This window comes from Emydura macquarii, unplaced genomic scaffold (assembly GCF_026122565.2).
Source record: "Emydura macquarii macquarii isolate MOO-44397 ecotype Brisbane River unplaced genomic scaffold, CSIRO-AGI_Emac_v2 contig_1027, whole genome shotgun sequence".
Lineage (NCBI taxonomy): Eukaryota > Metazoa > Chordata > Testudines > Chelidae > Emydura > Emydura macquarii.
Window position 1 is genome coordinate 12,256,153 of NW_027131164.1, and position 18,019 is coordinate 12,274,171.

Consider the following 18,019-nt stretch of genomic DNA (forward strand, 5'->3'; position numbering starts at 1 on the left):
TCAGCACAAAAGGCTAGACTAGATGACCCCTCAAGATCCTTTCCAGCCCTACATTTTTGTGATTCTTTAGGTCCCTTTATTTTCTTAGTCTGTTACTATTGGATAGTTCTCAGCATAGTTACGTTATGTTCTTGAAAATAGCTGTAAAAAATATATAGCACAACATATTGTCGTATTGAAACGTGTAATATATTATTTAAAAATCAGAAAAATCCAAAAGTCAAATTATATTTTTAATGTTTGTCCTTATTGATGGTTTTGTTATAATTTAAGTCAATTTAGTAAAATTATGTAAAATTATGACTTATAGAGTCCCTAGGAAGGTAGGGGACTGAAAGCCACATGTAGGCCCTCAGAGTTTCAAACCAAGATGAGTAATAGGGTTTTTTTGGTTTTCTTTTAAGGAAATGCAAACCACAGAAAAAGCCAAGAGTTATGATAACATATTAGAAAATGAACACATTTATTACCTGGGAAGGTGTAGTTTTTGGTATAGTATCAGCACTGTGTTGGTGAACAAATGGGAAGGAAGATTATTATGGTGATAGGCGTTTTTCCCTGCTCTATTCAAATCAAACCCTGAAAATTTATACTTGCTATAAAAATGAGATCTAAACAAGAATTGTCTGCTGATTTTCACTCATTTAAAATATTTTTCAGCATTTAGAGAGAAAATAATTAACTTTAGCTTCTTTGTAGTTCTGAAGTATACAGATTAAATCTGGAGCAAGGAAGGTACCTGAATTCTCTACAAACAGATGCTTCGTAAGTATCTACAATTTATCATGTCCATCTACAATTTTTCCAGCAGATGGAGCCAAATGACCAGCATGCTCATTATCTATAGGGCATACTGTACACAATCCAAATGCACCTCAGTGCAAATTAAGGTAGAATTTGAAAGGAGTATAGTCAACTCTGACTTCATACTTCAAAAAATCTTCACTATGACAATTAGACATGTTCAGTTTATATCTATGGATATTTTTAATGGCCTAATCTGCTCTTTAAAATAGATTTTATGAAACTTCTTTTTTTATTAACGTGACTACATTAAACTGTCCCCAATGCTCTTTGGTCTAGCAATCATATGTTGGCTGATTTCTTGCAGTCTTCATGGCATGAATGGGTCTTGAGAAGGGAGTTGTAGGAAGTGCTAAACTTGTGCATCATTTTGGGGAGGGTTCCAAGTACAAGAGGTGATGAGGAAGAAAACGCTAAGAGATTTATGGAAGGAATGGATAAGCAGGCAGTTGAGGATGGCATTGTTGGCAGAATAATGGTGTTGCGTGCATGATGATTACAATTGTTTTAGTTGTTTGTCTAAGTCATTTTGTGGGTCATAAAACTTTACCCTTCTTTCTGTTTTAGGGAGAATAATGTCTGTGACATAAATCCCATACACTGCTTATTTGCTACTGGGACAGCTGAGGTAAATGTTTAAATTAACCCTTCTAAGAACTTTGGCAGTACTTCTTTCTCATTTCTTGGTGATTGTATGCAGATCATAGGAATAAATCATAATATATAGCTAAAGATCTAATTTATTACATTACATGCAAATTGATTAAAGTGTTGGACAATGCACACAATTTCTTGCACTGTATTGGTTGTGGATACACTTAAGATTCTGCAAGTAAACAAAGAAAATAATCATCACATTTTACTATAAAATATAGACATCTGTATAACTTAACTAGCCTACACATATCCTGTTACTATTTTAGGATTTAACATTTTAGAGGTTTTCAGAACTGATCATATTTTTTAAAAATAGAAGAAAACTAAAATGTGGCAATTAGCATTTCATCACTTGAACTCATGGAATGATTGTATTTACCTTTGCAATTAAAATGGATCAACAGTAGATCCAGTATCCTCTATAGTTTGATTTCTGGCTTCTGAGAGGGATACATAATTGACTGTTTAATCTTGAAATATATTTTTTTCCATTACTTGTTTATACTGTTTAGGGGAAGGTGGAATGCTGGGACCCTAGAACAAGAAATCGAGTTGGTGTGTTGGATTGTGCTTTAAGCAGTGTGACAGTAGATACAGAGTAAGTAAAGACTGGCTGTTAGTGCATAGTGTTAGGTCCTGATCCTGCTCTGCACTCCTACTGCACATCAGTAATCCCATTGACACTGGTGTCAAAATGCTGTAAAATTGGGCCTTTATCTGGAAAGTTTGGTCTCTTACTTCATTGGTGTGAAAAGCAAAGGCCAACGTTTTAAAAAATGCACATCAACACAGGGCTTGTGAAAATGAGCACTGCTATTTCTGAAAAATGGTGCATGTCATTGGTATCCCCATTAATTTTTTATCTAACTTCTGAATATGTAAACATAACATGCAATATTTTTAGCCATTAATTATAGGCATTTTAGCAAATATTCACAACCATTACTGAAAGGAAAATATAATTATGAACATTATGCCTTTCAGGATAGATGGTTTGCCATCTATTTCAGCACTGAAGTTTAATGGAGCTTTGAATATGGCTGTTGGCACATCCACTGGACAGGTAGGCATGCTGTTGAATTAACTTTGTTTGCCATAGATCTCGAAAGATACAGTCCTTGTACTAAAGACCTGGATCTCTGAATACATTCAGTATAATTGGTTTGAAGCCAGTGTGTAGTAGTGGAGGAGTTAAATATACACACACAAACTTTTTGTTTACATATAGGGTAGTAATACTTAAGCTTAAGGTGCAGAGTAACTTCAGAAAAAGGAATTAAATAACTACAAAATAATAATGTAGTGACATCTGATGTGCATGTGTGAGGGATTTTACAACATCACATCTCAGTGTAACTTTCTGTTGACTCAATACTGTGAGGAAGAAGCAGGGTTTTTTTTGGTTCTCCTGCTTTTCAATTCAGTGTATATCCACCCTCTTCCTACCCCATCTCCTGGCTCTTGAAGTTAAAGGTGTTGGTTTTCATCTTTATTCACTCTCCTCCAGCTGCTCCCAGGTGCAGTTAGGGATTGCTCCAACTCCAGTTCATTGATTTAGTATTACTTGGGCTGCCCATGTGTAGCGCAGTGTTAGGATTTCTCCTGTTCTCAGTACTCTTTTCATTGGACTCCAGACACCTATATTTGACTGTAGAGCCCCTGGCTGAGTATTGTTGGTGCACATGTGTAAAAGAGCTGCTTGTTTTTTGAGTACCTGCTCTGGACGTTTGAGGGAACCATTCACCTGACTACTTGAGGTGCAAAGCCTAAAGTTGCTGAACAGATGAATATTTACTACTAACGTAGCTCTGCTCATGTATAGAATTGGTGCTTTACAAAGGTGAATAAGTATTAGTGTCCCCACTTTACATTTAGGAAACAGAGGAACTGCCCAAGGCCCAATTACAGGTCAGCGGGAAAGCCAGGACTAGAATCTAAGTCTTCTGAATCCATGGCCAGAGCTCTCTATCTACTGGACCACATTACTTCTCATAAAGGGAATGTGAACACTAATGTTTTCATTGAAAGAGTGAAAATGACATCTTTAGATAGTCAGTTGATTAAAAACTGCTAAATCCCAAAGGGCTTCTAAGAACTTGAGTTACGTGTTTTACTTGAAATTATCTTGCCGTATCACCATCTTGTGTCATAAAGGAAAAATAGTACTAGAATACACAAGACAGACGACGAATAGTTTAAACATTTAAAAAAAAACCCACCTAAAAAGCACAGATAATACTTCATTTTTGGTATTTAGTAGGAAGTATAGTAAATGTTTAAATGCATATATAATTATCATAGTACTGAAGCATCTGTCTGGTATTGGCATAAGAGACCAATTCAGAGTAAACTGGGCTTGTTTCATAAACAATAACCTGTTCAGAACTTCATATGCTTCTAAGTTATATTTTCACAGACCTGTCTAAACACAGAATTTGCACCAGTTTAACCTAAAGGTGTTAAACAAATTTAGTTAAACTGATTCAACATTAAGTATAGACCAAGCTTAGGTTGAACCGTCTTGACTAGATAGTACAGGGAATTTAATTGATTTTATTTTTCCAGGTTTTGTTTTATGATCTCAGATCCAGTAACCCATTAATAGTCAAAGATCACCAGTATGGCCTGCCTATTACATCAATCCAGTTCCAGGATCCGTTAGATTTAATAATATCTGCAGATTCACGAATCATAAAAATGTGGAACAAGGACACAGTAAGTCTTTATTTTGTTATGCTGTTAATTACATTTTTTTTCATAGTTTTGTTTGTGTATGTGATTTGAACTTATGCTTTACTCTTAGGTCTGCATTTCAATATAGTGAGTATTTTGTGTATCCTAACTTGCTTGGTGGTATTATCTTCTGTTTGACTTTATAAGTAGATCCTTATAAATCTTCAGTAAGCTGTTGGGTATGCAGATGTACAGATTCAACAGTTATATCACAGCTTATAAGCCTTTTTTAAAGATAAAGATCTAAAATATTTGTAAAATTGGTGAGATTTTTTTTTTTTTTTTTTTTAAAGCACAAAATGTTTTTCTTCTTGCGTCCCTTTGGCTCAATGTCTGTTTTTCCCGGAATGCACTTAGCTCATTTCTAACCCCTGTGATCAACAATCTATAATTCAAAGAATCTATTTTAGTAGGTCAGATGCTTATATTTAAATAACTCCGCCAGGACAAAGAAGCAGAAATTAAGTCTACACTCAGATTGCACTTTGTCATGTATTATATATTGTATTAAATGACTAATTTATAGTAGATATTTTTAAAATTATAAGCTTAAAAGGTATAGATAAAGTTGAGCTTTCAGCCTGAATATCCACATGCAGAATGTCGTGTTTGTTGGGTGCTTGACAACGTCTTTGTTTCATCTCTGCACTCTTACTAATGTTTTATATGAAATTTACTATGTGCTAATTGGCAGATCTGTAAGAACATTGTTGTAGCTTGGTTTCATTTGAGGGTCTTTCATTAGTTGCTGTTTTCCTCTTACCAGTGCTTGCATTATACTCCTCAGACTCTCTAGCTGTTCTGCTCCTGCACTCTTCTCCGCCTCTGACTTGATGGACCTGATCAAGAGAAGTCACAGCCTGTTCAGTAGCTTTCAAATGCTTTACAGCCTATTTCAGACAGTCAACTAGGGTTGCACTATTATTTCTCAACCATAGGGAATCTACTTGCCTTCACAAACACCCAGATGCCTTTAAGGTTCACCAGCTTTCTTTTAGTTTTCTCTGATCATACATGGGCAGTTTAACAAGTCCTTTTGCAGTAACTGTATAGTTAGTTAGTTAGTTAGACTTGATAAATTCTTGACTAGTGTTTAAAACACCAGCACTAACCTCTCTCCATTTTTCTTAATCACATACATTTCTCTCAACCACAGTTAGGCACTATAAAGGTTAGTAGGTGGCCCCTCAGGTAGGAAGAGGGAGGATTTTTTAGTGCTGAAGACAGCACTGGGTTTGGACTCTTTCCTAGTGTGTGTGCCAACTGGCCCCACCTCCCCCAGCTGTTGGTTCCTTACTATCTCTGGCTGAGTACCAGCTGCACAGAGGCGGATGGTGAGGTGGAGTGTCTCTGGCTTTGATAGCAGAGTAGCCCCATGCTGAGACGTGCCTTTGAGTGGGGACCTTGAGGCTTTTGTCTGGTGAGATGAGGTGGGAAAATGCTCTTCTATTACTCTTCGGGGAGAGACCAGAGGTGGGTGGGGTAGCAGCCTTCAGTTGGGAGATAGAGGCAGGACCTGGGAGGTAGGTGCTACTGCTGCAGGGAAGGAAAAAGAAAAGAGAAATGGTATCCAAGTTTGCTTTGCTTTTGTCCCTCATTTTAGAACACTGAGGACATGTATGCTCACGCTTTTGGTGCTAAGGCCCAATTCTGAGAGGCTTCTCTCTTACTATGGCTGTCTTACATGTTTGCTTTTAAAAGTAGCTAACTGTGCGCTGACTGGATTTTCCCCTCTTATAATATTCTTGCTTCTGAGTCCCTCTAAATTTGCGCAATAATTCTGGATTCAGTGCAAAAGAGGTTCTGACCCTTCTGGTCATTAAAGCTCATTTGGCACTTTATATATGAGTAAGGGTAGATGTGCCACTTCTTCAATAATAACAGAAAGGGAAAGCATAATAAGAATAACCTAACGGGTGCCAAGGAAGGGTATGAACCAAGTGAGTGCCAGATACTACTTCAGAGCCGAAGCTGCTTTTCTCTGACTCAAATGACCAGTTATCAGAAAATTATTCTGGGAAAGTTTTCAGTGAAAGAGTGTCCCTGCACTCTGTGCAATCAGAGAGAGGTGCTTGTGGGAAAGGGACTGAATTCTTACTTTCTCAAACAAATCCCTTACAATCAAAGATGTGGATGTCCAAAAGTAACCTAATGTTTGAAATATTTTTATATATTAGAATTTCAAACGCTAGGTTTCAATGTATTTTTTGCTGATGTTTCTATAATAAAAACAGAGGCACAGACAGCAGCTGCTTCCCTCATTCAGTGTCTGCCACACATGGTAGTTCCACTGTTCAGGCACCATTCTAATTGGTAATCACACTCTTTCTAGCTAAATTCCCCCTGTAGATTCTCCATATGGTTTTCTTGACTTTGTCTGAATTGATGTGTAGTGTTGCTATTCATTGTTAAATGAATCACATTCCACTCAAGAACAGGCTATCTTTCAATTATGGGAGAAATTATCGGCATATGTCACTCATGTATCTCACTTCATGGTTGAGGATTTGAGATCCTCAGTTGAAAGGCATTATATAAATGCTAAGTGGTATTCATAGGCTATTTATGATACAGGATTAATCAGTGTAGTTAATTAAGAAGCAGGTTTGACACCACACTCAGTCAATTCATTAGAACAAGCAGACTCCCAATCCTTGTATGCTATCAGTAAAGGGATCCACTTTAAAATATTTAAAGTAGGGCTGTCAAGCGATTAAAAAAAATTCATCGTGATCAATTGTGCAATTAAAAAATTAATCATGCTGTTAAACAATAATAGAATACCATTTATTTAAATATTTTTGGATGTTTTCTACATTTTCAAAAATATTGATTTAAATTACAACACAATACAAAGTGTACAGTACTCACTATATTTATTTTTGATTACTAATATTTGCACTATAAAAAAGACAAAAGAAACAGTATTTCAATTCACCTCATGCAAGTACTGTAGTGCAATCTCTTTATCATGAAAGTAGAATTACGTTTATAAAAAAAAAAAAAAAGACTGCACTCCAAAATAAAACAATGAAAAACGTTAGAGTTTACAAGTCCACTCAGCCTTACTTCCTGTTCAGCCAATCACTAAGACAAACAAGTTTGTTTACATTTACAGGAGATAATGTTGCCTGCTTCTTGTTTACAATGTCAGCTGAAAGTGAGAACAGGTATATGCATGGCACTGTTGTTGCCAGCATTACAAGATATTTGCTTGCCAGATGCTCTAAACATTCATATGCCCCTTCATGTTTCAACCACCATTCCAGAGGACATGCTTCCATGCTAATGACAGGTTCTGCTCGATAACGATCCAAAGGAGTGCGGACTCACACACGTTAATTTTCATCGACTGAGTCCGAAGCCACCAACAGAAGGTTGATTTTTTTTTTTTTTAGGTGGTTTGGGTTCTGTAGTTTCTGCATCAGAGTGTTGCTCTTTTAAGACTTCTGACAGCATGTTCCACCTTGTCCCTCTCAGATTTTGAAAGGCACTTCAGATTCTTAAACCTTAGGTCGAGTGTTGTAGCTATCTTTAGAAATCTCACATTGGTACCTTCTTTGTGTTTTGTCAAATCTGTAGTGAAAGTGTTCTTAAATCGAACAACATGTGCTGGGTCATCATCCGAGACTGCCGTAACACAAAATATATGGGAGAATGTGGGTAAAACCACAGAGCAGGAGACATATAGTTACCCCCCAAGGAGTTCAGTCACAAATTTAATTAATGCATATTTTTAATGAGCATCATCAGCATGGAAGCCTGTCCTCTGGAATGGTGGCCAAAGCATGAAGGGGCATATGAATGTTTAGTGCATCTGGCTGGCACGTAAATACCTTGCAACATTGGGTACAGCAGTGCCATGCGAATGCCTGTTCTCACTTTCAGGTGACATTGTAAATAAGAAGTGGGCAACATTATCTCCTGTAAATGTAAACAAACTTGTTTATCTTAGTGATTGGCTGAACAAGAAGTAGGACTGAGTGGACTTGTAGGCTCTAAAGATTTACATTGTTTTGTTTTTGAGTAAAGATATGTAACAAAAAAAATCTACATTTGTAAGTTTCACTTTCATGATAAAGAGATCGCACTACAGTACTTACATGATGTGAATTGAAAAATACTATTTCTTTTGTTTGTTTTTTACAGTGCAAATATTTGTAAAAAAAAAAAAAAAAAGTGAGCACTGTACAATTTGTATTCTGAGTTGTAATTTAAATCAATATATTTGAAAATGTAGAAAAAAATCCAAAAATATTTATAAAATATTTGTATAAATTTAAATTAGTATTCTATTATTGTTTAACAGTGCAATTAAAACTGTGATTTATTTTTTAAATAGAGTTAACTCAAAATAAATTAATTGCTTGAGTTACCTGCATTTGGCTGCCCTAATTTAAAGGCAAAACTGTTTTTTAATTTAAAAAAAATCTAGGGTCACAAAATTCTTTCTTAGTATCTATCTTGCCCATCAGTGGGATATGTATAGCAACATGAACTGAAAATGGTAAGGTTGTAGTCAACAACAGAGCTTATCCCTTTTCTTAATGTTGTGCAGCATTGTTTCCTGTTGATCTTTGTTTCTCCTGTTCTGTTAGTTTCTGCTTGTCTTATTTCACTGTAGTGGTTTGACTGTAAGCAGAGAGCCTGTCTGGTTTTTTCTTGATACATCAAGTCAAATTCATGAACTGACATGAAATCCTTAAACTGTAACATCATTATTAAATCACCATTAATCTCTGTTCTGGTCTTTTTAAGTCACTTACAACTGGGTCCTTTTATTCAAACCTCTTTAATACTGAGTTAATAAATTACAGGTGGTATAAAGTGCTATGCCATTCCTTGTTTGGGTGGGAGAACCAAACCCTTCACCCCAACCCATCATTTCAGCTCTCTAGTATAAATGGGTTACTTATTAAAATGAGACTATAGAATTGGCACATTCAAACTTTGCCGAAATGAGGGCTATGTTGGCAACTGGCCATGAGCCTGAGGGCCCCATCCAATTTACATAAAATGGAGCAGATTGATGACATCCCCATCTTTAGTACAGCAGTTCCAAAAGGGAGATTACAGATCCCAGCATGCAATGCTGTGTTTTCAGTTGAGCAACCAGTATGCCACACATCCTTATTGAAGATCTGGTCAGTGAGGGGCTACAGTGCAGAATTCCTTGAGCTGCCTTTGTCGTCATATTGCAAAGTCTTGTTTGTATCATGCCTTGCTTGCTGTACTCTTCCACTATATTTGTAACTTCCATAAGGGCTACTTTTTAATCTGTGTGTTTTATTGAACTTGGTTAATTGCATCATTTGAAATCTCTCTTGTTTTCTTCCTACTATTTCAGGGGAAAATATTTACTTCCATGGAGCCAGAACATGATATCAATGATGTCTGCCTTTATCCTAATTCAGGTATATAAAAAACACTAACTGCCTATTATATTCATCTACTGCCTCAGGCTCCGATCTCCTTAAAAGTAAAAGAGAGTCAGGCTTTGCCGACTTTGGTTCGGAGACTTTTTAGGGAGCATCATGCAGTGATATTGGTATCTTTCTTTCCTCCACGTCTGTAACGCATTAGTGCAATGCATTGTAGGCCACTGTGCTGTCATTTGGAGGACCAGCCACTTTTGGCCATTAAAAATCCCAAGCCATTTTTCATAAGGGCAGGGGTTTTGGCCCTGTATCCCAGCCAGGGCCTAATTTGAGCAAAGAAAGTTTGCTTTCTAGCACATTTTTTCATCAGTGTTTTGACAAAAAATGACTTGCAACAAAATTTAAAATGTTTGGTTTTTCTCATAATCTCTCATTTCAAAACTTACAATTTTGATTGTTTGAAAAAAAATTATTTTCCCATTTTGTCAACTGTCCCTTCCCACAGACCTAAATGTTTGAATCTGAAATGAAAGGTTTTTATTAATTTTGATTTTTTTGTTGAAAAACAGAAATTCTTGAAAAATGTCAAGAATAACTAAAATCTATAAATTTTTTTTTAATTTTTCAGTTTTTTAAAATTTTGATCGGACCTGTTCTTTGATTTTTTTTTCTTGTAATTTTAATTGGAAATGATTTCATTTCCTGTCCTAAATGGTTGTGTATTGTTGCTGTATCATGTTAAGCAGTGATTGTTTCACAGTCAGTTAGTAGAACCTTTTTGGAACCATTGGGATGAAAAGGTGTGTAAATTCCAAGTCAGTATCACAAGATCATTAATCTTTTCATGTGTGTGCTTAGGATGTAGCACATACTTTTAAACAAATGTATTAAATTCTGAATTGAGGAAATATATATGCAGACTTGCATTTTACCAGATAAATATTTAAGGTGTTTGTATGTAAAACTAATTGTACCTAGCACAGTTTTCATTAATTCTGTTTTATGCTCTGCTGTAGAGTGAAGGGCATTCCAAGAACAATTAATGAAATTGATAAGTTGAGAAGTAACTGGTTGCTTTAGCACAGCAGATATATTCTTTGATTCATTATTTGCTTTGGGGGAGGGTAAGAGGGCTGCATCTTTGCAGTAAAATCTACTGTCATTGGAATGTTACATAATGGGTAAGTTGCTACTGTCTTACAATTCAGTTTTGTCTTGCCTATTACAGCTGAGCACTAGCTCTGCTGTAGTTAAGATTCAGGAGCACTTTATAATCTGTATGCTGCCTTGGATTGTCTTGAAATTTGCTGTGCTTCACAGAGTTGTGGGATGGTGTTAGTGGTCCTTGTTTGGGCTCATAAGAGTAAGGGGTTCCTGAGATACAGCCCCTGGAAAAAGCAGTATTTTACAAAATCAGTTTCTTATATTTTTTGCACGCACACCTGGGACACTAACTAAGTCTCTAATTGTCCCCCAACTGATCTCAGTCGCTCTGCATTTATGTCACCTAGTGCATGGTACCGACTGCTTCTTTGCGGAAGCAATACTGACAAAGTTATTAAGGAAGAGTTTAGATCTCTAGAATGGCACGTATCAAAACTCACAAGCCAACAAGACTAAAATACAGATGTTAGTAAAAGTAGGGCTTGAGGTTTTCCAGATATCCTATTGTCACAGTATCTGGGTGGCTCAAGAGAATGTGCTGTGGTCATTGAACTGAGCTACACCCAAGCAGTGAGAGTTCAAACCCTACTCGTAACAGAAATCTGAGAATGATCTGTAGGCATACTGCTACTGTCTTTCTTTATTGTGGGTTTTTTTGTTTTTGTTTTTACTTTTGGGAGATATGGCCAGCTATTCTGTGCCCAGAGACGGAGCTCTGTTTTCTGAATGATGATCAATTACACGTGCTCTGCCCAAATATGTGAGAGTGATTTGCTAGAATTACGATAATGCAGACTTTTGAAAACTGAGAAACAGTTACGGTGCAATCCATTGCAGTCTTATCTCTATCCTTGGAGTGGATGCTCCAACATGTTCATAACATACCTTCTAGCAATCTGCCCTTTGTAGACTTTGTAGAATACTCAGGGTACAGGGCACATGATTACTGTAGCGCAGAGGCTAACACATTATGCTTGCTAAGACAAAACTTGTGTTCAAGTGAGGAGTACTAGCCGGGCGCTACCTATGGCCCTGCCCTGCACTTAAACACAGCTTTCTCCCGAGACACAAAACTTGCTAAATTGTACCACCCCGTCATTTTTATGCACAGGATTCCATCAAGCACGTACTTTAATTTACCTATCATTAAACACACAGACCATTTTCCCATCCCACCTCACTATTGACAGTCCCCATGGCAGGAAGGACCCCTGTAAACTGCTACTCTCACAACTACAGAACTAGTACTAAAATGAGGCATACTGCATCACTCAGTGTACGCATGCACCTCTTTCCTTTCATATCACATGCAGAGGGTGCCTTGGAGAGAGGCTCAGTCCCCTCCTGTACATCTCCTTGTATCACAATCACAGGTTTGCCAAGCTGCTCAGTTAATCCTTCTACCATTCAGTATAACTCAGTGAAGGCAGCTGGAGTGCATGTGGATAATTCCCAGAGGCTATTGCCAGTTCCACAGGGAACAGAATTAAGGTTGTGTTGGAATGTACCTTATCTGTATTTCTTAGTTTTCAGCGATTTAAGTTCAGTCATTCTCCATGTTTTTGGAGGGCATGAGGCACCACTGGCCACTGTTAACTTTGCATTAATTAAGTTTTTGAGTGGCTAATATGGATTGAGACATCATCATGTTTTCACTGAGTACAAGTTTCTTTGCCTTATCTGCTTCTGTTCATTGTAAGTTTCTAGAGAACTTATGTTTTTTTCAAAACTTCTGCCCCACGCTCCAAATTAATACTTCCTTCCAACTTAGTTGTTTGATCATCCCCCTCCTCGCCAAAATAGACACCAGCTGATTAGATACCACTTTCCTAATATGGTCACATTACATCCTGTTCTATTGAAGTTCTTTTTTATGCCAGTCTGTGAAATCGCTTGCATATAATCAGATTAGTCTGGTCTGTGGTTTGATAGGTGTGTCTCTGTTCCCATGAAAGATGGTCAAGCCTAACAAGCTGAGACAGTGGAAACATGCATACGAGACTTCTTTGATCAAGGCTCTCCTTTTCTATTTTTCCAAATTTCCCCTGTAGTATACGCCCAGGTACTGTCCCTGAGACTGTTTCCTCCTCTAATTTTTGGTGGAAGCTTCCCAAAGATGCATTCCCTTTACTGTCTTCTTTGAAGCATTAAGCATAATTGGTAAATTCTGCTTGTACTCTTCTGTTTCTGGGGTTTTCCCTGTTCACTGAATGTTATGAACTGTTTTTTCCTTTTCTCGTGGCAGTGAAATGCTAATGCTCCAAGGCACTGTTACTCCATGAAGTATACCATGCAGCTTTCTGGTTTTGTTTAGCTTGCCTGTAAAGTTTTTTGGGCTTAGTTTTTAACCTTGTTACTGTGACTCTCTTGGTGTGCCAGAAATATTCAGCCCTTTTTGCAGCCTTCTAGAGTCCAACTGCGTTGTGTATTTTTAATAAAGGGATTGGCTGGAAGGGATTATCCCACCCATGTTAATTGTGTGCCTCTATTTGGGTATGATTACATTTCTCCCCTCTGGCTATATGATGATTGACCCCATTATTCAGAGTCTCCGTGGAATCTTATAGAACATTTTTTAGATCAGAACATTATCTAAACTGATTGATTTCCACACTCCCCCCTTCATGCTTTTTCTTATTTGTACTATTTAAAGGTCACCTACATAGAAAAGTCAAATGATATAAATGCAGAAATATATGCTGAATGCCCTTACCAACCAGTGTGGGATGTAGAAGTACAGCATATTATTTGTCACATCGAACTTGCACAAATCCTGTTGCCATTTCTGGGCCTGCTGTGTATTTAATAATACTTGACACTTGTACATCACTTCTAGTCTTCAAAGCATTTCAGTCTACACAATACCTCTGTAAGGGTAGGTATTTCCCATTTTACAGTTGCACAAATTGAGGTACAGAGGTAAACTGGCTTATTCAACAACATAAATGCAATTGCTGTCCAAGTCACAAGATCCTGGCTCCCACTTGTGTACTCAGGCCATACCTCTGATTCCAGAAGGATGTATTTTGGGTCATCACCTTTACTAGAAATGTCAGTTGCTTCACTGAGAGGGTTTATAGATCCTCAAGTTATAGGAAACTAAAAATTGCTACAGATGAGGACCCTATCTACACGAGGGAAATTTTCCAAAAATGTCACCCCAGAATTGAATTGATTCATCTCTACTGGTGTTGGCCACCATGTTGAGCACAGTATTAATTAGCCCCCTCTGAGCAGAGTTAAAGGAGATGGTGCTTAAACCAGTGGCAGCACCTGGCAGCCCACATACAATAGGACTCATAACAGTGCTCATATCAGTGGAGATGAACCAGAATTAGCAATGATGAGATTTTTTTTAAATAAGACAGTGAGGCAGAGATACACCACTTGAATAGAGCCTGCCAACTGGGCCCCAAATGAGTCCTAATCAGTTGTTTATATACGTTGTAGTTAACACACTTTTTTTTTCTCAAAGATCTTCCGTGTTTATCCAAATTGCCATTCTAATAACTGTTTCTTTTTAGTTTTTTTTTTTTTTTTTTATTGTAACAAAATTTGCAGTTAAATTCATTTTTCCTAAAGCTCCTGCATTTTAAAGCCTCTGTTGCCTGTAAAGGCAATGAAATTAATGTAAAAATCTGCTTTGTATTGAATAAGACATATTTCAAATATTTCTAAATAAAATAGATAAACCAGTCTCTTATGGCAAAGGTTTTCACCTTGTAATTGTGCATGTCTTTAGGAATGCTGCTGACAGCCAATGAAGACCCTAAAATGAACATCTTCTACATTCCAGTAAGTAATGCAAATAAGTTTTGCCCTGCTAGAACTATTGATGAAATTTTGTTTTTAAATCGGTCAGCACTTTAATGTACTTCACAATTTCTTGTCAGATTGTTCTATAGTAAATTTTGTTTGCAGACTGAACTAATTCTGGAAATCTATAAATAAGACTCCTAGGCATCTATTATAATTTGTAAATAAAATAAATTGCTTAATTTCATGCTAAACTAGGTATTGGAAACAAAGTGTGGTGTATTTATATTACATGATTATTTTATTGAAAATCAACCCTGAAACTTGCTGCATTCTTAACAATTCCTAAATTGGCTAGTGGCAGTGGGGAATCCAGTCAGAGCCCGAGAGAGAAAATCTGCATGTTTTCTATCAACTTGTTAAAATAAATCATTAAATATAAAATGTGGTGCTTACTGTCAAGATATAAACTGTCTTCTGAAATAATTACCGTAGCATCATAGACCATATACCCTTGACACTGCTCTACCAGCAATCTTAATGTTGGTGGCAAGGTTTCAACTTCAGTTCTTAGCACCTGGTTGCCGAATGTCCTATTTGAATTGGAGCTTTTCATTTCAGAAATTTAAATATATCAGTCTTGAGGTACATTTTAACCAGGCTTGTACCCAACCTCCAGTTGCTCACATTACACCTACACCTGCATTTTAGTCTAACGCATGCAGGTTTGGACTCTTTAAAGTGTATGCACATGTCTTTGTCCCTGCAGAGTTCAGGTGTAAGTATACTTGTGAGCAATTTTACATGTAGAGAGGGAGGCCACTTCTGAAAATAGATAGGCTTTTCACCAATCATATTCATGTTGGGTCTATACCATGCATTTAAACCAAAAATGTTGGTTTCTGAGCGCACAGGCAGGGCCACCAAGTCTTTTCAACATTTTGGCAATGCTGCCCTTCCACAAATCTGACTTGCTCTACAGATTGGCACTTTGATGATCATTGTTTGTTCAGTAATTTGTTCCTTCTGAGCCTGGCATGTATTTGGAAAGCTTTCTATGGTAGCATATTAGTTATTGTAAAGTTGTGTCTTTAGGAAGATTGAAACATTTTTAACACAACTGGTGCCCTATCAGTGTTTCCAGTTCGATTGAATAATTGGGTGACTGTTCTGCCTGTCTCTAAAACTGTTACTGCAACATACTCAGGATGTTTTCTATCTTTTTTCTACATGTTATGAATGTCACACTTGCTTTACAGATGTAATAACTTACCTATGTTCTGTTGTGGTTCTGCTGGGTTTTGCAGTGGCAAATCTAATGTTGTTTCATAATGAAAATGTTGCATGTATGACTTCTTTTTCACCGATAGGCATCGTATGTTACAAAATGCTGTAATCAGACTCTTTTGGTTAATTTCCTTTCCAGTGAGTATACTTGCATAAATTGTAAAGCAACTAAAAAGAATCCATTTTGTCCATGTCAAAAGTCTGAAGTTTTTAAAATCCTCCTAGGACTGTTGAATTTACACAGTGTTTCTGAATGCAACATTTTGCAATGTATTTTAGATTATATCTGAGAGATGTAAATCATGTGTACTCAGACATTCCCTAATGATGTAGCACACAAATTATTTCAGTTAAAGTCAGCATTAACATATGCTCAAACTTTCCTCCTTTTCCATGTTTTTCAAATGTCTTAATTGTGTGTGTATGAATTCATCCACTTTTGATTAGATCATGCCCTCTTTTGAGCTTTTCCCATCACAAATGCAAACATATATATGGTCCTGGAGATAGACCAGCGCTTAGACACCCAAGTGCTATATAAATACCTGTAATAGATAAAGTGTTGGTTTTGCAGAACTGTAATGTTAGAGGAAATTGAATTTTTTGTGTGGAAATTGTTTTCAGACCATATAACAAATTTAAATGAACTTCTCTCTCTCCTTCACCTCAGTGGGGCTGTTGAGTTTGAAGCTTAATGAGGATAATTTAAATGCCATTTAAAATGGAAAGTTTTGGGCACCATGAAAATATATTGAATTTAATATTGAAGTAATCAACTGGACTAGAGGGGAAGAAGGCCTGGGAGGGTAGTGCCAGGTAATTCAGGGTCTCCAGGCTGCATATTTGGATTTAACGTGTCACGCTGAATTTGCTGTGAACTGTTTCCTGAAGTTAGAAATATGAGAGTGTTTTTAAAGGTTTCATTTTTAACAAATGAAATATAAAAGAGAGGTCAGGTTAGTCTTATGATATTTCATGGCATTTATTAGTGTCTTCATGCTAAATTTACATTTTGAGCAGTCCGGATCAGAGACAGGAGGATTCAAATCTCCATGTTTCCTGTGGTTTGCATGACAGTAGATGATTAAAAACAAAAATATTTTTCCATTTTTCTTCACACTTTTTGGCATACTGTATGGTGGCTCCCTTGCAAAGAGACAAAAATTGCTTTAGCCCCAAGGCTCCTCTGAGCAGATCTTAACTTCCAAGACCCAGCAACTTGCTGTTCTAACTAGTCCAATTTTCCCCAGGCAAGTTTTCTGACTATTCTGGGTTGGTTTGAGCCGGGATTCAATTTTGTCAACAACTAAGGGCTTAATTTGTTTTTGTTTGTTTGTTTGCTGCTAATTAGGCATGAATAGTGCTTCAGATGTTCTCTCTTTTTGAGATGCAGACAAGAGCTGTTTTATTATCCTTTAGTTTCACAACAGAATAAATGCCAGAGGAAAGGGCTTACTAATGTACAAGGCAATGTTGCTTCAGAGCCTGTGGAGTATAGTTTAATGTGCCACAGTCAAATAGAATCTGTTCAGCTGTTCCTGTCCCTTAATACCCTATTATACTAGTAATAATTTAAGCCTTTGAAGCCTGCGTACTGGAACTGCTACAGGCAACTGTTTTGGTGCTGGTCAGGGAGAGCATATTGAAGGAGCTCTGTCTGAGAAGCTTATCTGTGTAATGCTTTGGTGCTATCCCTGCAACTATTAAAGCAAACATTTTTAATTTTCAAGGAAAAGACACAATAGACAAACAATGTTATGGACTCGGGCATCTCCATTGTGAAGATCTAAACTAGATTTCCATTATAAACCCTATCCTGAGTGTGCTGCTAATTTCAAGACTTAGGCGTTGCAGAGATCATCATGGAAGTATCTATAAATAATTCAGTATGCCTCCACTTTTAGTGCAAAGTTCATTACTAATTGGGCAAGGTATCTGAGATAGAACAGTTTATTGCACCACACTTCCTAAAAATAAAAATTAGGGCTGTCTTGTGCCGTATAAGCACATACCCCTTTTCTCCACAAAACAGGTAACATTGAGTCATGTCCCAAAGAGAGCACAGAGGCAGGATGCCTTCTGGAGCTCCCTGATACACAAGAACATAGATGCTGCTACACCCATATATATATATATAGCAGGGATAGTCATGGCTATACCTGCTCTATACCCCATCTCCAACCCTTTAGGGAAGCAGCATCTTCCCCTAGACGAGTAGTAAGAGAGCAGTGCCTATATAC

At 37.0% G+C, this 18,019-nt stretch overlaps 1 protein-coding gene across 1 annotated transcript in view; it reads left to right on the top strand.

Annotated features, from left to right (window-relative positions):
• The window catches only part of NOL10 (nucleolar protein 10), a 72,823-nt gene that overhangs the window by 10,978 nt on the left and 43,826 nt on the right, over positions 1-18,019 (top strand). The window contains exons 7-13 of the mRNA XM_067544769.1: positions 700-765; positions 1,372-1,432; positions 1,974-2,059; positions 2,446-2,524; positions 4,027-4,176; positions 9,542-9,608; positions 14,479-14,531. Coding sequence (XP_067400870.1) covers positions 700-765; positions 1,372-1,432; positions 1,974-2,059; positions 2,446-2,524; positions 4,027-4,176; positions 9,542-9,608; positions 14,479-14,531 — 562 coding nt within the window. The remainder of the gene's footprint in view (positions 1-699; positions 766-1,371; positions 1,433-1,973; positions 2,060-2,445; positions 2,525-4,026; positions 4,177-9,541; positions 9,609-14,478; positions 14,532-18,019) is intronic.